The following is a 24,032-nucleotide window of genomic DNA, read 5'->3' as shown; positions in this document are numbered from 1 at the left end:
CATTTTGGTATAGCTTTTTGCTTCAGTATAGTGTATAATTGCACTGTGAAAGGTTTGCTACAACAAATGACCATTCTTCCTCACAAATCTAAAGAAATTATTGCCACTACGACCCAAAATAATTACAACATTTTAAGTAGATGTATAGTGATCAACAGAAGTTAGATGTTTAAAAGTTGAAGACATAAACTATGGGATAATTTAATGGATGAATACAAAAGGTTAGCAACAAAACTGGAAGATGAAGATGTGTTTAATTTGACATCACCTGCATTAATACATAATCGTTATAGAACAATCTGATACACACCCAACAAACATGATTATGTCAAGAACAAATATGTTTACTTTTTCCTAATAAAATTTTGAATTGCTAGCTTTAAGCTTCTGTGCCTGCATAAATTATAAGATTTAATACAACATTGTCATCCTCAAGTAATCAGAACTAAAAAAAACACATGTGTTGCTTAAATTGATCAACTTGTTAAAATGTCAAATTTAACCATTTTGACCTGTTAATAATCCAAAACTCTTTGCAAATATACCACCATCTATCTTATATTCTAGCCGAATTAATATACGAATCCAAAAAACTTTATCAATTTACTTTAAGAAAACGAAAATGTTAAAGAATGTTAACATTGGTTACTTTTGGTTAACAAAAACCTTCAAGTAAACATTAGCTACTTTTGATTCACAGAAACACTCATTTCTTGAAATACAAACACACAAACACATATAGTTACAGAGAGGGTGAAAAGTGGGAGAGATATGCTTTCATTCTTTGTAATTCCTTTGAATCAATGCAGAAAACTCTCCATTTCCTACAAAATTTGATTAAAACAAACATTGAAATGATTTTTAGTAGGGAATACATGTAAAGTCAAAGCATAAAATGCTTCTTCAGAAAAGTCACATGAGAACCATCTTTCAAATGACCTTTAGATAAACATGTTTCAGCAAATGTTGTTCTCTACGGTCAAGAAGTCACATGACAACCATGCTTCAAGTGAGCGAAAGTAAGACGTAAAAAGAAACAAATATTCTTCGATGCATTTTAACAAACATGTAGAAAGCATTCATTAAAATGGTAAAAACTAAACATTACCAAATCCTAATGAAACTAACACAAATTTATCTTCCTTTGATACCTTTCTTGTAGTATTATTCATAATTGCATGAACACCACTTTAATTAATAGAAAATTGTAACATTGTCAAATCACCATATCCTACACTACTTAATACATAGTTGGCCTAGCCTAAAACAAAGCAAAACACAACAATTTCAATTAGTTGAGGATACATGAATGAAAAGTTGATAAAAAAAGTCACATCAACATATAATCTGAACACTGTGGATTGCAACTATGAGCAATGTACATTACATATCCATTACAATAATATGAAAATTCATTTGAGGATGACCTTTTATATGTATTACTTTATAGCAAATTTAGGGCATCCTAATCAAGACCACCATCACTTCCAAACAGGTAAACATAGTCACAAACATGTACACACAGTTACAAACATATATAATTAAATAAATGCACACAACCACAAATACACATGTAGAAAAATAGCCATAGAGATACACATACAAACATATCGATACACAAACACAAACAATAACACATAAATATTAGCGTATACTCAACCTTGAATTGTAAGATGTATAAAAACATAAACTTAGTACCATTTTGTATTTTAAAGCCAGTTCTTCATATATTTCTACGTCTCACATAAGAAAACTTCAGTTATTCTATGTTTTCCTTCACCTTTAAAACATTTATTTTCCTAAAAACCGATTAATCAAATTATTTCCATGCTCAAAAAAAGAAGCAAAACACAATGATTTTTTCTAGGACGGTAGATATTGGAGATGCGATGATACTGGAACAAAAGACTCATGTCTTTAGACTTAGTGATTTGTTGATAATAGAAAACAAAATTTTTTAATACTTCATGGAATTGAAAATTCATATATATATATATATATATATATATATATATATATATATATATATATATATATATATATATATATATATATATATATATATAAGAAAAGTGATCTAACTCACCTGGACATAGGAGAGTTGCAACAGATGTAATCTTGAAATTAGCATTTACGATTAATAGAGGGAAAGAAAATAAGAAGCTGTGAATATGAATTTTGATCTTTTTGATTTTAGGGTTTAGTGAGAGGTTGAAGAAGAAGAGGTTGGCTATATTAAAAAGCGTTGGAAATCGTATATATACAGAAGGGCAGCATGTTAATTTAACAATAGACCAAATGTGAAAGGAACGAGTGACAAGTGCAAAGAGTCTTTTATTATAACAAGAGAAGAGATAAGTTATAAAGTGTATAAATAAGAGGGAAATAAAAAGTCATTAACCATTATCAATTAATAAGTATAAGTTACAAACTCTTTTGAGTGTAGTGAGAGTTGAAAATAAATATACCGTTTTAAAATGTCTTTATTATTATATATATATATATATATATATATATATATATATATATATATATATATATATATATATATATATATATATATATATATATATATATATATATATATTCAATCAACACTTCAAATTTTCGGTCTTTCTTGAAAACTCTGAAAAATATTGTTTTCTTAATAATACCACTTTATCTTTTACCTTTGTTCATAATTAAAGCATGTCTACTCGTTAACTTATATTATCTCTTAAAATTATTGTCACCTCGTCATTCTATTAACTTTAACCTATAATTAAATAATCCTTCTAATGGTTAACATATTCGAATAATTTTTTCATTAAATTTACATCATTTATCCTTATCTATTTAAAATAGTCTATAAAATCATTTCTGTTTTATTATTCATTTTTAAATATATATCATATTTTATACACGTTGAATGCTACAAACAAACAAAAATAGAAATAAATGTTTATTTTATAAACGTAAAATACTAAAAAGTTATCATGTCATAGTTATAAAAAAACTGAAAATATTATATAATCGTTATTAATATGTATTTCAATATGTCATTAAATATCTGATAAAAATAATTAATTAATAAATAAATTAAAAATATTTAAAACTAAAATATAATTATGGGGTACAAAGAAAATATGATTAGATAACGAGGGAGTTAAATGTACTAAAGATGAAATTATATCGAATATAAAAGAAAAAAAAAATAGCTGTGATTGTAATAAGTGACAGATAATATAAAGCAAAGTAATAAGTTGAAAAATAAGCTTTTTTTTTTTTTAAAGGTGGAGGTGGACCACGTCCATATGTGTTTCCACTATCTTTGTGACATTGGTGATGAAGAAAATCCATACCTTTAAGGATAAAGCAATACATGTATTTGAGTTTTTCTCTCTTTTTTCTTCAATATATGCAACTTGGTGGTAATTTGGGGGAAATATGGAAGTATCAACAAAGCTTTTTATTCCCAAATCTCAATCACATGTAATTGTCTTTTACTCTCCCTCACAATTCAACTATATGTTTTTTAGTAATCTATACAAACCCTTATATAATGGTTCACAAAAGAAATACAAAATTATATATCCAGGAGAAATCGATATATCAATAAACTATATTAATAACTATTGAGCTTCATCAATCTTTAATTGGGAAAACACTTCGCTCTCACTCGGATAACTCGAAATCGAGCTATCAATTATCGACATCGGCAACTGAAATGAAGTATTTATCGTCGTATCATCATACGACTCACGATCCACTGACATTAGTTGAAGTTTCAAAACATATTCTAAATCCCACAACACATCAACCATACTCGGCCTTTCGTCTCCTGTTTCTTTCAAACATCGCTCAGCTATTTCCACAAATTTCCTTAACGAGTCTTGATTAATTGTACTCATAAGAAACGGGTCAATTATTTTCTCAAGATTCCCATTTTTTATTTGTTTAATTGCCCAATCTGCCAGATTCACTTCCTTTGCAGGAAGTTTGTGGTCTAGAGCGGGTCTAGCACACAAAACTTCAAGCAATAACACACCGAATGAGTAAACATCTGATTTTTGCGTCAATTTCATACATCTAACGTATTCAGGATCCAGATACCCAAAACTCCCTTTAACATCCGAATGCTCACCTTCATCCACATTTTCCAACCGTGATATCCCGAAATCGGCAACTTTTGCTACATAATGTTCGTTTAACAAAATGTTTGTTGATTTCACATCACGATGAATTATCCCGCCTTCTGAACCCGTGTGAAGGTAGTGCAAACCTCGGGTTGCACTGATACACATCTCAAGCCTCCGTTCCCACGAGAGTCTTGGAAGATCTGAATCATACAAATGATCTTGAAGAGTACCCTTTTCCATAAACTCATATACGAGTAACATTTCGTTATTTTCATCACAATAACCGATCAAAGACACCAAATGTTTGTAGCGGATCCGAGACAACACCATGATTTCCGTAACGAATTCCGGCCGGCCTTGACCGTGACCTTGTTCGCCTCGTTTGACGGCCACTTTGGTCCCATGAAGTGTTCCTTTGTAAACCTTCCCGAAACCCCCTCTACCGATCATTAAATTTTCATCAAAATTATTTGTTGCTTGTACTATGTCGGCAAATGGGACCCTAAGATTGAGGTCTAGTACTGGTGATGGATTGTTGACTGTGAAGTCAACGTTTATGCTGGTGTATGAAGTACTCCGGCCATGTGATGGCACCACGTGAGACTCTGATTTTGCTCCGACCACCACCTGCTTTCCTTTCCCACATCTTGATCCGATGAAGAAACCTGCTAACAAAACCAGTAGAAAAGCTACACCTGCAACAACACATCCAACCACGATGAACACGCTCTTTCCCTTCTTCTTCGCCGGATCAGGCACACCGGAGTTTTTCAACATCTGCATGATCTCGACTCCGTTCAAGAACACTGGCTGATTGTTACCCCGAATTGCGCCAATACTGATATTCAAACGATTTGAATAATTGGATTCCACTACCAAATCAAGATAAAACGGAGCATGTAACGCCCGGATTGTGTTACCTGGTTGAATCTCCTCCTTGTGGTGGCTGTAGACAAAGAAGTTGAAAGCGTCGGTGGGACTGACGAGGGCTGTGCTTATAATGTCACAGAAATGAGCTCGAACCAGGTACATGGCATTCTCATTGACGTTGAAAATCCAAGTAATGTTTACCAAACTGTTGTTTAATTGCTTGGCTGTTTTATAAACATCATCAGGAGCATCGAATGAGCTTGCTCCGCCGTCGACATAGTTAAGCCGGTCATCAAAAGTGACGTTTCTTGCTTGTCCATTGTTGAAGATGAAGGAATTATCAGGTGTCCATGTTCTTCTTAAGGTGTCACGATTTACGTTGATCGTTTGTCCTCCAACGTTAACTCTGTGGATTGGGTTGAAAGCATAATCCGATGTTAACTTGTCCAGATCACCAATACTTCCGGCGGGTGAAATACGTGGGAAACTGGAGGCGGGCCTGAATAGATTCGACGGTGTCGTGAAAGCTTCAATGGCGTTTACAAAAGCAGAAGATGATCCACGGGAGGGTGTAAACTCGATTCTAAACTTTCGTTCAGACCCAATCGGGAATATAAATTCTCTAATCACAGTCGTGTTTCCGGTGCTAAAACCGGATAAAAGAGAGAACCCGGAAACAGAAACATCGAGTTTTGAATTGGAAAATTCTAATCCATTAGAAGAGAATTGGGAAAAATGAAGGCGTACCATGACGAAAGTGTTGATATCATCTGCTTCGAGTTCGTACCTTGATTTCTTAGTGAAGACTCTTGCTGTTCTGTAGATAACCGGCGTGTCGCTTGCCGGGTTGTTGCTTTCTGCGGCGACATGGCCACCGGAGATGGAGAAAGTGGAGGGGTTGACGTCTCCGACGAATTTTCGGTTGGTGAAATTGACGTCGGAGTTTGATCCACAATTGATAAAGTAGTGGTCCGGTAAGGCATACTGTGATGAAGCAAGTGATAGTGAAGAGAGGAGGATGACAAGAAAGAAAGACATGATGGACGTCATTGAAGCAAGTGGGTAATTACTGTTTCGATTCGAATAATTATTGGTTTGCTTCCCTAGACGAAGACGACAATGTGATAAAAAAAAAAAAAGGTGTATTGTTGACGACGACCGCGAAGACTAGAATCTGGTAGTTGTAAATGGATACATGAATAAGATTCTATATTTCTTAATTTTAGGCATAATGCATGAAATCAAAAAGAATGGATTTTCTATTGTTTTAATTTTTCTAGTTTAATGCAACCGTGGAAACTAATCTAAGTTAAAGGAAAAGAGAGGTTCCAGGATACAGCGTTCAGCCATGAGGAGAGGCTTCGGTCTTTGAGGATAAAGAATTAGAGACCACAGAGCGTTGACGGCAGATGTTGTTGGTAGTAGAGTACGATCTTTAAAAATACGTCTCATTAATTGTTACCCTTGTATGTGTGTATATATATGTGTATATTGAAGATTAGTAATAAAAACTCTTTTTAGTTCTATATATAATGTCTAATCATGTGAACCACTTAAATCTTTGTATTCTTGTTTTAATCTTTTATATCTCTAATCGGTTAGATAATTGTGTTTGTGTGTATTAATCTATGGAGATTGATTCACCCTTTGACCATATAGCCGGTAGGCAAACCAAAAACATGATGTCCGTATTAGATGTGACACTAAGGTGTTGTTTGATTTTCTGAAGCAAAAATTCATGAAGTCTGCGGACTACCTCTGCAACCCTCTGCAGTAGAAGAGATGGACCAAACGGCTGCAGACTGTAATAAGAAGCGTGTTTGTTTTTTTTAACATCTGTTTACTGCTGCAGATATTAAAAAATTAAAATAAACTAATTTTATAAATCAAAAATAGTTTTTAAATACGAAAATTTTTATAATGTATAACATTTCGGCAAAAATTAATAATAATTCAGTAAAAAATAATGATATTTCAACAAAAAAAATAAAGATATTTAGTAAAAAAATAATGATATTTCATCAAAAATTATCAGTATTCAATATAAAAAACGAAAAAAAAATCAACAAGAATAAACAAAAAAAATGAAAAATACAAAGTGAAATAAATTTTCAACAACATATAAGAAAAAATTCAGCAAGAAAAAAAAAAAGAGGCTGGAAGAGGCAGTACAAGTGCTGCGCCAAACAGAGCACGCACAAAGGTTTTTGACTCTGAAGACTTCTAAAAAACAAACAGCTGCGAGATGAAAAGTGCTACGCGTGTGCTGCGCCGCGCAGCAATAAGAGGTCTGAAGAGGTTTTTCCAAAAAACAAACAACACGTAAATTTCATCAAGAGCTAGTGTTGTGAGTGTTTCATACTTGGCCTTATAGACAACTTTAGGTCAACTCACTAGTATTTATGCTCATTGAATTCATGTAAGGTAAAATATCATACTGAAGCCATTTGGTATAAATAATAAAACCTTCTCTTATGTTTGTTGTGGACGTAGTTGATCATCCTTATCGTGTGAAGTAAATATTGTGTTCTGTTTATCGTTCTGCATTATTACTTTTTTTTTTTTTATGAAATCGTTTTTCATTTGTCAAAGTATTCAATGTCTAACCGATATCAGAACTATGGGTAATGATGAGAAGCTTAAGATCGGAAAGTTTGAAGGTCACAATTTCGAGTTCTAAAGAATGCAGATCAAAGACTACATTTATAGAAGAAATTACATCCTTGGTCAAAAAGAAACCTGAAGCGATAAAGCCGGAGGACTTGAATCTACTAGATCGGTAGCCTTCTAGCATGTTAACATTATCATTTAAGAAGAACGTATCTTACAATATTGTCGATGAGAAGACTACATACAACGACGTTATCCAATATGTATGAAAAACCATCAAAATGAATAAGGTGTTCTTAATCTAACAGTTGGTATATGTGAAGATGAATGGGGGTAGCTTGGTTACTGATCGTTTTAATGAGTTCAGTTCAATCATCTCTACGTTGATTTCGGGTTATTTAGATTCAAGAATCAAGTCCAAGCGTTGATACTATTATCCTATTTGCGAGATAGTTGGTAGGAAGTGCTAACCTAAAATTCGAAGGCATTCACGATGTAACCCTCGGTGAGGATGTGCGTAGACGAAGAGCCAAAGAAACTTCAAGTAGTCTTTTAAGTTTGTAAGATAGAGGAAGCAAATAGAATGTGATAGTATAAAAAGATAAAAATAGAGGAAGAAAGGTAGTGCAAGATATATATTAACTTAACGTAATTCATTCATTTACTTTAGATTTAAAATGAGTGATAGCTTAAGACAGTCATATATTTTTTAAAGATGCTTCACGAATGCATAACACGATAGGAGGCATTCATGCATATATAACTCAATGATCTAAATTATGCCGCATGTATTAATTATGTTATTTTAAGTTACTTTCAAATATTCATAGGAGATTTTGCAAGTCATGCATTTTTTTTTATCATACATAACTTTTTGGTTCCTCAATTTACATTTTCAATTTTAATAAACAGTATTTAAAGACATTCTCGTTCATTGTTTGATGCAGCTCTTGGTGTAGAATTTCTGATAATGTTGGTTGTGATAATATTACGTATCATATGGAAACTGAAATGCCGAATAAAGACAGAAGGATGTTAATGTGGAAAAGTTTCTAGAAAATCATGAATTCATTGAGAAAAGGTACACTTATTTCCAATTAAAGTGAACGAAAAAAAATCATTCGAAGTCAAATTAGGACAAAGTGGCTTTGGTTTCGTATATAAATTATGGAGCATTAAGCAATGGAAGCCTGGTGGCCGTGAAGATCCTAAGTGAATTGAAAGGAAGTGGTGAAGATTTCATAAATGAAGTTGCAAGTGCCGGGGTGGACTTCCCATGTAGATATCGCAAGTCTTGTTGGATTTTGTTTTGAGGGCCATCAAAAGCATTTATTTATGAGTTCGTTCTTAACGGGTCACTTGTTAAGTTCATATATAACCAAGGGTTTTCGAGTAGTATCCAACTTGGGTGGGAAAAATTGCATGAGATTATTATTAGGATTGCTCCAAAATATTCTTTTAGATAAACATTTTTCACCTAAGATATCCGAATTAGGCCTTGCCAAGCTATCCCCCGAGAAAATAAGCATGATGTACATGTCCCCTATGCAAGGAACATCCAGGGCATATAGCTCCCGAACTATTCTAAAGGAGTTTTGGGCAAGTATCTTACAAATCAGATGTTTATAGTTATCGGATGTTGATTTTCGAAATGGTTGGAGGGAGGAAAAATTTTGAGGTTGGAGTTAATCATACAAGTGAAATATAGTTTCCTCATTGGATATACAAAAAGGTCGAATTAAATGAAGAACTTTGACTATATACAAGTATGAGTGATAAAGAAAAAAAAATGGTAAGAAAAATAATTATTGTAGGATTATGGTGCAAACAAAGAAATTCCTTGAACCGACCAACAATAAAGCATTGGAAATGCTATAACGGGACTTAGAGTCATTGGAAATCCTTCCAAAAACTTATTTCTCTTTTCCATGAAGGTTGGTTCGTTCCTTATTGTTGGACATCAACACTACCGGTTGATCTAAAACTAGTTAGTGTTAGAGAGGGCGCAACCTAACCTATATATCGCATTTAGCCCTCCAGGACCAGACATTCGATTGTGGCACAACGACATCGTGCGAGGACTTGGTCAATGCCATTTCTGACCCCCAACAATCCCCTCCTCAGAAATTGTTTCTTAAGAGAATGGAACCCTCACCGCTGGCTCTGATACCACTTGTTAGGCATCAACGCTACCGATTAATCTAAAACCAATTCTTGTTAGAAAGGGTGCAACCTAACCAATATAGCGCATTCAGCCCTCCAGGACTAGGTATTCGATTGCGGAACAATGACCATCGTGCGAGGACTTGGTCGATGCCATTTCTGACCCCCAACAACTATGAAAGAGCCAAATATTTGTTGGACCTCATTCATATAGATGTATGTGGACCGTTCAGATCTTCCACACGACATGGTGAGATATACTTCATCACATTTACTGTTGAATATAGTAGACATGGATATGTTTATTTGATTAAACAAAAGTATGAAACCTTTGAGGTGTTCATGACATTCCAAAGAGAAGTAGAGACTCATTTAGATAAGAAGATAAAGATTCTTTGATCTGACAGAGATAGGGAATATCTTAGTCATGAATTCTATGACCATCTTAGAAATCGTGGAATAGTTTCACAGGGTAGCTCTACATAGAAGAAGTGCGACATAATGGTATGTCTGAGAGTAGTAATAAAAAATTATTATATATGGTTCAATCTATGATAAGTCATGCTACACTTCCGATGGTGTTATTCCTTGGAGACTGATGCATATGTCCTAAACCTTGTGCCAAATAAAAAGGTTTTAAAGACACCTTTTGAAATGTGGAAAGGGACTCGTCCTTCTCTAGCATATATCAAAGTATGTGGTTTTAAGGATTTCATACGTCGTGAAGTGCTAAAAAATTAAAACCTATATCTGAGAGGTGTTACTTCATTGGATATCCATACAATTCCTTTCGATATTTGTTTTACAAATCCTCTGAGAACAAGTTTTTTGTTGCTACAAGGCAATATTCCAAGAGAGGGAGTTAATATCTCAAGGAACTAGTGGAGTCAAATTGATCTTGATGAGATTTAAGAGTCAACCAATGACGAACCAGAATTTGGCCCTAAAATTCAACTAGAGGTTGATATACCTATTGAGGAAATTAATATACCTCCAACTCTTACTTATAGATCTAATAGAGAGCGTCATATGCCTTAGTAATATGGTGAGAGTTTCTTCATCACATTTACTGATGATTAACGTAGATATAGATATGTTTATCTAATTAATCATACATTTGAAACCTGTGAGGTATTGAAGACATACCATAGATAAGTAAAGAATCAATTAGACAACAATATGAAGATTCTCCGACCTGATAGAGGTGGAGAACATCTTACTCATGAATTATACGATCGTCCACTAAACTGTGGAATATTTTCACAACTAGCTCCATCTGGAACACTACAACATAATGTTGTGACTAAAGGGAGAAATAAAACATTATTAGATATGGTTTGAGCTATGCTGACTTATACTACACTTCTGATCAATTTCTGGGGTTATGCCTTGGAGACTGTTGCATATGTTCTAAACCTTCTACCAACTAAGAAATTTTCTGATACAACTTTTGAAATTTGGAAGTCAACTCTTTCTTCTCTATAACGTATAAAATTTTATGGTTATGAGGGTTTCGTTTGTCGCAAAGTGCTCGACAGATTAGAACCCAGATCTGAGAAGTGTTACTTCCTTGGATATCCTGACAAAAATTTTGGATATTTATTTTACAAACCCTCTAAGAACAAAGTGTTTATTGTTTGATGCGCAGTTTACTAACAGAGGGATATGATATTTTAATTAACTAGTGGTAGTCAAATTGATCTTCATGAGATTCAAGAGTTAACCAATGAAGAACCTGAAGTTGGCCCTAGAACTTAGCTATAGGTTGATATACCTATTAAAGAATCTTACATACTTGAACCTCTTTTTCGTAGATCTGATACAGAGCGTCATGTGATTGAGTTTTACGGTTTCCTTGTCACTAAGAGAAATGACATACTGTTTGGTGATGATGAGCCAAACAACTATTAGGAAGCCATGACGGGCCCATAGGCTACTAAGTGGTGAGAGGCGATGGAGAGAAAAATTCAATCTATGTAACATAACTAAGTTTGGAACTTGGGTTATCCCACACCTAACATTATGAGGAAACCTTCTCTCCAATGGTGATGATTTTGTCTATTAGGATACTAGCTACTTGCCATTAAAACAATTTATGATTATGAAATATGGAAAATGGATGTAAAAACCACTTGTACCACTGAAGGTTTTGTATAGTCTAAGTATCTGAATAGAGTGTACAAGCTTGAGAGGTCGATTTATAGATTCAAACAAGCATCTTGCAGCTGGAACATCTACTTCGATGAGAAAGCAAAGAGTTTTGTTTCATAAAAAGTATAGGTGAGCAATGCATATATGTTAGCGTTAGTGAGAGTGTTGTAGTCTTCCTTGGATTATATATCAATGACATAGTACTCATAGGAAATGATATCCCAACATTGCAAACTGTAAAAGCTTGGCTTGAGAATTGTTTATCTATGAAGGACTTGGGAGGTGATGCATACATACTTCGTATAAAGATTTATAGAGATATATCTAAGAAATTGATTAGATTAAGAGAAAGTAGATACTTATTTAAGATCTTGAAGCAATTTCATGATACAAGACTCTAAGAAAGGCTTTTTGCCTATACAACATGACACAATATCGTTTAAGACTTAATGTCCTAATACTAGTATAGAAATGGAAAAGAATGACTCAAGTCCCATATGTTTCTTGTATACGTTTGATCATGTATGTCATGGTTGATGGGTTTTGAGCATAACAGCATATCCTATGTGTGCATGCCACCCTAAATTAATTGGATATAAGTTTTCTCTAGTTAAACATGCAAACCATAAACACAAAGAAGAAACCCTAGGTTTTATGTATAATAATTGAAATTCACACAATTGGGATCATAATACATACCTTGATTGTTATATTGTAATAAAAACTAAAACCTACTAGATCTTGAACTTTGAGAACTTAGTGTCACAAGTGTCACACCTCTAATGGCTCACATACACACAATGAAGATGACTGTGAGAATGAGGAAGGAGGTTGAAATTTCAATTTCATTCTCTTAGGATAGAGTAGTCGAAATATGTAGGGGTGATGCTCCTTAAATAGTTAGGTTGCTTAGCCCCAAATCTAGGGTTTCTAGATGGAAACCCTAATTTCCAGCTTAGCCCCAAGTAGCCCATGGATCCACCACCTTAAGGCCTTGGGCGAAATTCTAAGGGCTTCCTAAGAAATTTCGGCCAACCCCACTTAGAGTGACCCAAGAGCCCAAAAAACAACTACTAATTAATTGCAAATAGCCCCTATAATTTTAATTAATTCTTTTAATCCCAAAATTATTTCCAAATTAATTTATAATTAAATATTAATTAACAATATGATTTTTAATTAATATATTATTTCCAAAACATATTAATAAATCATTTATTCTAATTTATTATTCCAAATAATAAGTTCTTCCTCATTCTCAATTAATCATCCTATCTAGTTGAACGTGTGAAGGCAACCCAAAAGGACCATGCCACTATCATTTCAAATACATACCAATTATAGTTATGGGCTTCGACACCTAATTCAACAGTCTCCCACTTAGATAAGTCTAATAACTATAGTTGCAAGTATGACTTCAAAAATTAACAAGCAATCATAGCTCTCAAAGCCGCTGTCGAACTTTGACCTAGTCATATATGTGTCCTTAGATAAGTGATTCAATAATCCTCCATTCTACAAGATATTGTATGAACATGAGACATAGATTATAGTCATTCTCTCTGTCTAAGATTTGTTTCTCGATTTCTGATTTATGATGACTGATATCAGACTACTAATTGAACACATCAATTAAGTCCAGGATTGGCCAAGCGCTTTAGATGTCATCATCAAATCATCGAGGGGCCCACATATATCATTTTTTCTCGTTTAGGGCAAAAGGAACAGATAGACTTCGACTCATATGCTTGCACTATTTACTCATCAAATCACGCACAAAAATACATTTTATAACATCAAGTTACTAATGGGTTTACTTCTTATCAATGCACAACTGACTCGTAAGCAACAACTCATATGTCTCCGTTTCAAGAATATAAGATATTATCGTCTCAAAAATACTCGTGATAATATCCATGAAGTAATTCTCTGAATGTGGGTTAATCCAATACTTAAATACCTATTTCATAAGTATTCATGAACACTGCATCAAACCATTGCTATGTCTAACTCCTTAGACAATCTACATATCAATTCATGCCAATCTTAATTCACTACTTACTTCGAAAAGTATGATCGACTGTGGATATTTGAATAATCCAATTATTCGGGAAGTAAAACGTGCGAAGTGAAACACAATAATAACCTAATTTACTATGGTCTCAAAACTATTGAATATAAATAAAATACCTATTATTTAATCACCATATTAATTAGACTTTATTAATGGTATAATGTTTCGATTAATCAAATAAACACTTGAATTAAACATCAAGCATGCCATGTTATAAACATGCATACTATGTTTCTCTATGGTCCTTCCTTTGTGAATAGATTGATTGGACATTATTCCAATAAGGCTCATTTCACAATTACAAATCCTTATTACAAGTTTAAGAATTTCAAATTCTTCTCACTACTAAATGTGTTAGAGTCTAAGCTTGCATGCAATATCCTTTTGTGATGACATGGTGTCAAAGTCATCGAGACTTAGCCAACGATGTCACAAAATGCTCAATCGAAACTTTGTTACTTCAAACAATCTCATGGTAAACAAATCTCAAATTCAAGGTAACTCCTTGAACACCTTCATTGCGTTAAGGTTTCAAACTCAATCCTATATCCAAAGCATATGGGGCTTGATTCAGAATGTCCTATACAAAGAATTGATATCAGTTAAGTCTCTTGCTATAATATTTTCATATATCGAATTTCCTATGTCGAATCATTTCAGCACGATATTCATAAATGTCCAATACTAAGTTTTATTAAATCCATCAATCTAAACTTTTAGATTTGAAATGAAGTATAAGTGCTCTCTCCCCTATTACATTCTATAGCGAAACAATTTTCAAACTTTGCAACTTGCAAATTTTTAACCTTTGTTTCATACAAATATTATTTCTAACCTACAGCACTTAGTATAACAATTATGCGCCCACTAGCATAACAATTTTCTCCTATCAGTATAACAATTATGCTCCCACTAGCTTTGACAAGTACCCGGAAATCAACTGGAGTTCTAGAGATCAATATTATTGACTTTCTTTCTAAAGTTCAGATTCCTAATACGTGGTGCTTTGATAAGTCTTCATCTAGACTTCTCAAGCTCATACACCTTCATTAGATAGCATATGTGTGTGTTTAAACTGTTTCAGAACTTATAGCGATAATTTCTGAATGTTCAAACTATTACTTGCCATTTCACACAATTTAAATATGAAAAGGGACGTCGTAATCATATACAAATTTGAGAACGCAATTATCACCACTGCTAACCATGATATCAATTAGATTTAAAATCTACTAGCGAAAGTATTTCCTCATAATCATTTTCATGAATTAGAGTGAAAAATTTTGTCACCTAGATTATAAGGTGTATGTGTTCCTATCAATGTGAATTTATCAATTCCAACCTATAATCATCAGATAAGGTTGAGGATAGACCAAAATCAAACTTTGGTTTTTCCTTTCATGGACTGAACTTTGCTTATTCTCAATTGTTTTCCGTTTGGTAGCACAAGGGCCTACCATGTCTTCCATGTTTTTTAAGCAGCTAACTTCTATTGACCAATGTATTATAACTAACCAACGTGCTCTGCCTTTTGTAGTCAAATGAGAACCATAGAACTCACATGCATTGCCAACTCAATTAAGGTGCATAGAAACAAGAATGTGTCAACTATACACGATGGTTTATCAACCTCAGGTCGTGTGCTAGTGAGAACTAAAAATGTTTATTCTTCATTGACTCTTGAAACTCTTCAAGACCAATAAGACTCCCACTGACTTCTTGACATATAAGTTTCTCTGTAAAGGAACAATCCTTGACAAGCAAAAAGAAATATTTGAAAGTTAGTGTGGATTCTCGACAAGAAAACACTTCATGTAATTGGTCCTAGTTTTGCCTTTGTTTCAACCAAAACACCATCACTACAAATTCCAAATGTGCTAGAGTAAGAAAACATTTCTACTCCGCATTTCATGAGGTGTTATAAATCTACTTAGTTAGAAATAAGCTTCTAGATACGACTTGTAGTTACTAGAGTATCACTTTAAAACTTAAGTGGCAACGAAGTATGACTCATCTCTCGATTAAACCATTTCAACAATATATGATTCCTCTTCTTAGTAAAGACAATTTCACTAAGATGTTCTTCGATGATCAATTATGACATTGTTCCATAATCATTAAGATGATCACAAAACATGATACTAAAGTACTCTTATTTCCTTTTAGATTGGAGAAACCTTTATCTTTCTACCTAATAGATTCTTCATATTCGTTATGCCATTCATTGAAACCTTTCAAAGAATCAGAATTACACTTAATCTTATAAGTATAACCATATTTACTGAACCATCTAGTAAATCGTGACGAATAGAGTTATCGTTCTTTGTGGTGGATCAATATAGTCCATATTAATGCATAATAGATTCTTAAGTCCTTCACTTGAATCACATAAACATGTGATCAACAAATTAGTCACGATCTTCAAATGATCAAGATTCTCATACGTCACAATACGAATTGTATGATTCCAAATTTCTATCCAATTGAAACTTGGGTGATGAGAATTCCTTTTCACTTGGTGAATCATGACATTACCACAAATGATATAGTTAAGAACCAAATCCACTTTGACATTGCTAATTATAGAAATATAACCACCAATTTTCATAAATGTCATTACAAGAAAATGTAAATATATCAAAACTGACTTTTAGTGATAATATGCGGAAAAATTTGTCCTTACAATGCAAATATATGAAACCTATGTTTCTTGATATTTCCTAAGCAATCTATTAATCTATCACAACTCCTATGCAGTAGCTTCCAAAATCTGATCATTGAACAGTGCGACCAAAATCCATTTCTCATGATCAGATTCAGCTTCCTCTTCTTAAGCTTCCTTCTTTCTCTTAGATCCTACAAAAACATCAAAATGTCACTATCACATCATGTGATGAGCATCTACGAATAGGAACTTAATAAAATAGAGTTACATAGTGGATATACCTAAAGTATAGTCATACAACTTGACTTTACTATCTCTACGATCTTTTAGGTAGTCTGGGCAGCATCGTATCCAATGCCCCTTCAATTCACAATAAAGACATATGGACTCTTCAGGAATGGCACATGGAACCAACTCAGAATTAGCCTTTCTCTTTACCATATGGTGAAACAATTAGACCTTGACCGATCCCTTTCCACTGGGAAGAGAAAACTTTACTGGACTACCAGTGTTGCCATTGTCAATGTCCACGGAAACATGGGAGACAGATCCTTCAAACACATTTGCTTGATTTGTGCTCTTAGGCATTTCTACTTCAGCATCAATCATTATATATGTCAGATCCATTGAGTTCACATCGTGATCCTTCTCATTGAAGTCTTTAATGAACTGAATATATAAGTTATGAAGTGAAACTAGAGCCAAGTTAATGTCCAGCTCCCATGGGAAAACGACACCTAACATCCCTTGTCTGTCAATGTACAATTTCATTCTCAGAACATGCACACACATAGCCTTTCAATCTTGATGTTTACATGCCAATAGGGATTGAGTGACTCTGAACTGTTCTAGATGAATAAATCGTGGGTTGGGGAGAATCACTGAAGGAGGTGGAGGAAGAGTTGGGGAAGTATGATTTCTAGTTCCACTATTTGAAGAAGGGAACATTCTTTAACCTTGATCAACTTGTGGAAGATCATTTTTACAAGGAAAACCATTTCCAGAAGAACAAGGAGGATCATTGTTGTCTTGAATCCACATCTATAAATGGAGAAAATAATTCAATTTAGTTGATTTATTTAATCCTTAATTATTAATCCAAAATTTAATTAAAGCTAGGATCCATATTTTCGATTCAAATTCGGAAGAGGGATGTTGTAATCAAATTCGAATCTATTTTAGGTAGGTAAGCATTTACCAGTTTCAATCTAATGAAACTCCTAGATATTTGAGATTCATTGAACTATTCAACGGCATGTTTATTCTCAATCATGCTCTCACTTTCTAACTGGGATGCCAAGGATCACAAACAAGAAGTGAATAACCATTCAAATTAGTTTGGTACTCTCGATGTCATTTATCATTTGAAATTAGTGTGCCGGTTATCCACACACGCTCTATTAACTCACTGATAATTTACGAGACAACCATTGCCAACAATATTAGTCCCATATTAGTGTGACGGCTAGCCACACACGCTCCACAAACAACTAATAAGGTGCAATGTGCAATTTTATAGGTTAGCATCATATTCACATTTTTCCTAAAGTAACTAAGAATGAGATTTTTTAGAAAATGTTTTAGTTACTTTATCATTATACTTTTAATGAGGATTAGGTCTCCAGTCGAACCCGTTCGACTAAAGACCCCCCATCATACAAGAAAGAGGTGGGTAAGAATGGATACCTAATAGCGGTCATTTTACAGGTCGCTTCCTTAAACTCTCCTTATAGTATGGATTCGTGAATGAGGCGTACTAGCGATTTGACTGACTCGACTTAAACATATAGTAAATATTAAACTTTTAATCTGACATATAGTATAGGCTGTATTTTAATCTTTTTAAAATACTAAGGTTTAAATCTTTTAATAAATTAAACATATAATTTAATTAAATTTAAACCGTATATGGATTTGTTAATTACCATTAACAAAATCCATAAGGATATATTTCAGGGTTTTCCATTTTAAATTTCGAAAATTAAACCTTTATTTTAAATTTCAAACAACCCAAAAATATATTAATTATTTAATCCAATTAATAATTATCTAGTAACCAATTATGCATATAATACTTATCTTTTAATTAATCAATTAATTAAATCATTAACCATATCTATAAGGATAATTACAATCAAATAAATCATCATCATCCAATTCATAATTATCTCCTAACATTTAGGTTTTTAATGACTTATCTTATATTAAAAAAATCAGACTACGGCATAATTAATAAAAGATAATTACCAAATATTAACCAAGTAAATTAGGTTAGTCAAGAAAATCCGAGATAACGATCAGACGCACCAACTCGACGAGTTCTAAGAACAACTCGACGAGTTCATTGAACAGAATGTCGATTCGGTTCCCTTATCCTTTGAACAAGATCACAATTTCATATATTCAATAGAAATCTAATCCTAGGCTCTGATACCACTAGTAATTTTTTAGCATAATAACATATCATATGTGTGCATGCAACCTTAAAATGATTGGATAGTTTTCTCTAGTTAAACATGCAAACAATGAATAAAAGGAAGAAACCCTAGGTTCTATGTATAATAATCGAAATTCACACAAATGGGATCACAATACATACCTTGATTGTTATATTGTAATAAAAATCTAAAACCTTGTAGATCTTGAACTTTGAGAACTTAGTGTCACAAGCGTCACACCTCTAATGGCTTACAAGCACACAATGCTTGAAGATGACTGTGAGAAGGAGGAAGGAGGTTGAAATTTCAGTTTCCTCTCTTAGGATAGAGTAGTCAAAATATGCAGGGGTGATGCTCCTTAAATAGTTAGGGTGCTTAGCCCCAAAGCTAGGGTTTCTAGATGGAAACCCTAATTTCCAACTTAGGCCCCAAGCAGCCCATGGATCCACCACCTTAAGGCCCTGGACAAAATTATAAGGTTCTTCCTTTGAAATTTCGGACAACCCCACTTAGAGTGATCCAAGAGCCCAAACCACAACTATTAATTAACTGCAAAATAGCCCCTGTACTTTTAATTAATTATTTTAATCCCAAAATTAATTCCAAATTAATTTTTGATTAAATATTAGTTAACAATATGATTTGTATTTAATATATTATTTCCATAACATATTAATTAATCATTTATTCTGATTTATTATTCCAAATAATAAATTCTTCCTCTTTATCAATTAATCATCCTGTCTAGTTGCACGTGTGAAGGTAACCCAAAAGGACCATGCCACTGTCAATTCAAACACATATAAATTATAATTGTGGCTTAGACACCTAATCCAAAAATGATATGTACTAGGACTAATGTCTCCTGTACTGTGAGTATTATGAGTCGTTATTAGGCTAATCTAGGCATAAATCATTGGATGCAGTCATGAACATTTTTAAGTATCTTCAGTGGACAAAAGATATATTCTTGGTATATAGTGGTAAGGAATAAATAATTGTAAAGGTTGACACACATACAAGTTTCCAAACCCGTAGAGACGATTCGCGTTCGCAGTTGCGATTCGTGTTATTGATGAATGGTGGGGCAGTGACTTGGAGGAGTTCCAACCATGAGATACTAGAGAATTTTATGGCTAAGTCAGATCATATTGTAGCGAATGATAGCTGTAAAGGAGGATATTAAGGTTGACGAAGTTCATCGGTGTTCTCGGTGTTGTTCCAAGCATCTATGTACCTACTGATATTTTAAGCGAAAATATGGGTATGGTCTCTTTGAATAAAGAACTAGATCGCACAAGTGTCAAGATATATACTCAGAAAGTACCACTACATCAACAAGCTCGTGGAAGATAAAGACATCATTGTGATTCGAGTATCACCAGAAGAGAACCCATAGGATCTGTTCACCAAACCACTATCATAGATCTAGCATGGGATCTTGTTGGGTATTATGTGTTGTGTTATGGGCTATTCTTTTTTATATCCGGTATTGGGCCTGTCCAATCGTAATTATAGATTAGGGTTACGTATTATATATAGTGCATGCATGAATGCCTTAATACGCTAGTCATTGATTATCTTTTGCATTGTAACCCTAAGCAGCTCTACAGTCGAAGTTCTTTATCGAGCTCTTCTGAGGTGTTAAAGATTAATCATTCGACATCGTTCAAACCATTATTGTGTCTTTATTGTTTCATTTTTGAATCTGTCGATCATTAAGGAATATAATTCCAACAATTGGTATCAGAGCAGGAGACTGTGTTACTCATACGCATTCCTTCTGTGTGAAGAATTTTTTAGGGTTTCCGCTTTTACCAACTATATAAAGGTCCTCTACTTTCAGTTGACAACTTTGTCTAGTGTTTGATAAAAACCCTAATCTTTAGATTACAAGTCTGATTGTAGCAGATCCGAAAAATAAGCTCATCATGTCACACGTAGAATCTCAAGCCAATCCCATTAACATCTCAAACAACATTGGATCCTCTTCAGGGTTCCTATTTTCTACACTCAAGACTACAAAGTATGGGCGCATCACTTTGAACATTACGTGATTGGATCTGAAGATAATGGCTATCTCATATGGGATAGCCATTATCTTCACATGACAGGGAGAAAGGAAAAATTAAGGGAGTTTCGGTCCTTTAAGGATCGTAGATGATGAGTTCAAAAACTCTTAGATCGATTAGATCTTTCACAAAAACGATAAAAGTAATAAAACAGTTTATGATTAATACGAGTATAAACATAGAACAGAATCAAACTTATGCTTATGATTCAAAACGGAGTCACGCCTTAACAGAGCTCGATGAAGAACCTACGTTGTAGAGGCGAGCTAGGGTTTAGAAACGATGTAAAACGAAAACAATGAAATTCATTCTTAATAAGTCTGCATGCATGCAGCTTATATACAAAACCCTAATACAAAATAATGCATGGCTGGATAGGCCCAATACCGACATTCAAACTGGGTAAGGACCGAGCCCATGACGCAATTCAATAGACTCTACAATCTCCCCCTTTGCGTCAAATGAGGCGAGAGATTATTTCTTCTGAGCAGGCCTCACTGTCATTATAACTTTAAACAGTTTATGAATAATGGCAAGAAGAGTCTGTCAGAACAGAATGTACCACCTCAGCATGTCAATGAACAGTTTCTTATCAGCGGCACTGTTCTGGTCGCACCTCTGTATGATCTTCCAGATATGCTCGAGACAAGTCGTCGAGAAGAGGTGTTTGTCGACAAGAGCGAACATACATTTTTGGCCTTCGCCTCTGAGGAACATGACTGTGTGATACTTTGAATCAATTTTCCCTTTGATCATGGTATTGACATTGCCAACTTTGCCCATGGTCTTGATCGTTGGTCGCTTGTGTATGGCAGAGGCAATTTCTTGGTCCATCTTCGCAACCTCATGTATGTAGCAAACAAGCATTCGCTTGACATGATCGATTATTGGCTGATACTCCTGAGGATTCGACAAAAGAATGTTGTTGAGGAGTATCCAGTCATGGGGATTGAGGTTCGGTAGACCAGCAAGGGTAAAATGGTGGACTGAGCCTTCGGTTCCTCGAGTCACCCTGAATTTGACATTGATAAATTTCCCTGCTGAATAGGGCTTCATCACCTTGACTGTGGTTATCTTCTTTGAGCTCCAAGTCTGGTATTGGGGTTAAGCAAACTCCAAGTAGAACTCCAGAAGATCCCTATCTACCTTCGGGGTCCAGAGATGGAATGGCGACAGTCGAGTTGAAGCAGTGGAAGATGAATGCCTTTCGAGTGATTGGCATATCGAACTGTGCATCCTTGGAGTTGTCAAGGCCAAAAGACATTATTGGCTCGAGCCAGAGAACAGTTGGCTCGTCGATTGCACACTGTTGAAGCGAGTCTTTAGTCCATACAGGAAACATAGACTTTTTCTTCTCTAGGAGCTCCACCTCCTTTCACTTCTGTTCTAGCTAAGCGCACTGCTTCTTGGAGATTTCTTCCGTTTGTTTTTCAGAAGGTAACATAAGACCAAAAGTGAATGAAGTACTTGTAAGATCATTGTGATCTGTTGAACAAGTAGGTGGGAAATGCTTTATAGTGACAAGAGAAGTAAATAAATCTCAAAAAAAAAAAATTAAACTGGATCTTTTAGGGTTAGAGAAGCCTTGGTGAAAGGTAATCTCATAAAGATCACTCAAAAAGAAAAAAATTTCATTGGGTAACAAGTAAGAGCTTGAATTTTTGAATTCACCGTCAATTCATCAGTGGTGTTGAATTTTAGGTTTCACTTAGTACATAGTGGCATGAAACTAAGATCATGAACGCAGATTTTGTATAACCATAAATGTCACAACTGTAAATTGTGAGCCATGTAATCTATACATTCAAGTTAATGTGAATCAAAAACTTCAATCAAACACAACATGCTAGTACTACAAATAGTCATCAAACAATTGGAGACCCTAGAAGTTCTTGTTAAGTCTATTTTAGACTAGAACTTCCTTATTGGATCCAAATGGGCCAATAAGCTTCCAATTAGACTATCATGGGCTTAGAACCCTAATTGGGCTCTAATTGGACCCACACTTATTTATTTCAACATTTTGGACCATGTTGGATCTAGAATGAAATAAATCAAAAGCTTTGATCCATAATTTAACCTAACCTAGCCTAATAAAGCATAAAAATCACAATTTTATTTTATAAGGCCAATGAACACCCAAACTACCTCAAATATTGGGCTTAAGGGCAAAAAGCCCAAAAATCTTTTTTTTTCCCCACCATTCTCGGCCCAAGGCCCAAACTCAAGAGGATAAGAAGAGAATTTGACTTTGGTTGCCACCTCATTATTGTCCATAGGATCTCCATGCAAGATATTTCCTTTTCCCATGCAAGCATCACTTCAAAATCACCTCACTTCTTTCCTCTCTCTCACTCTCGGCCATACACCCACACACACACACAAAAATCTCTCAAATCCTCTCTAGATCACTCAAGAACAACTCTCCCTCTCCACTCAAAAATCTCGAGTTCTAGGAAGCATTCAAGAGGAAATCTCCACAAAATTCTTCATCTAAGGTAAGATTATGCATAGATCTATGGTTTAAATTCTTTTGTTATCAAAATCCTTTCCTAATCTATACAAAAATCGTGATCTTGCATCCTAGAACCATCTCAAAACTCGAGATCTTCATCAAAGGGAGCTAAGGCCTAAAACACTTCATTTTTCTTCCATCTTTTCTTCCAAAAACCGAAACTACACCCAAGGTGAGCTTCATACCCCCTATTTTCTGTTTTTATGAGTTTTGTGGGGGGGGGGGGGGAATACAAGTGAAAGTGTAGATCTATATGTGTTTGTATGCCTTGTATGATTTCCATGCTTATATGTATGCTTTTATGTGTTTTAATGTTGGATCTAGCCATAAAACCCCTCAAAACCGAGATATAACTT

The 24,032-nt window shown here is 34.2% G+C and overlaps 1 protein-coding gene and 1 pseudogene across 1 annotated transcript; one reads left to right on the top strand and one right to left on the bottom strand.

Annotated features, from left to right (window-relative positions):
* Positions 1–3,427: 3,427 nt before the first annotated feature.
* LOC145097544 (putative receptor-like protein kinase At2g23200) lies at positions 3,428–6,098 on the bottom strand. Its single transcript, XM_079035118.1, has one exon. The coding sequence runs from the start codon at positions 6,036–6,038 to the stop codon at positions 3,612–3,614; it is 2,427 nt and encodes an 808-aa protein (XP_078891244.1). The 5' UTR covers positions 6,039–6,098; the 3' UTR covers positions 3,428–3,611.
* Positions 6,099–7,608: 1,510 nt separating this feature from the next.
* Positions 7,609–9,530, top strand: LOC145099652 (rust resistance kinase Lr10 pseudogene; annotated as a pseudogene).
* Positions 9,531–24,032: the final 14,502 nt, after the last annotated feature.

Source organism: Lactuca serriola, chromosome 4 (assembly GCF_051521515.1).
Source record: "Lactuca serriola cultivar US96UC23 chromosome 4, Lser_US96UC23_V15, whole genome shotgun sequence".
In the NCBI taxonomy this organism is placed as follows: domain Eukaryota; kingdom Viridiplantae; phylum Streptophyta; class Magnoliopsida; order Asterales; family Asteraceae; genus Lactuca; species Lactuca serriola.
Note: the sequence above shows the minus strand (reverse complement) of the source record. Positions and strands in the feature narration are given on the sequence as shown.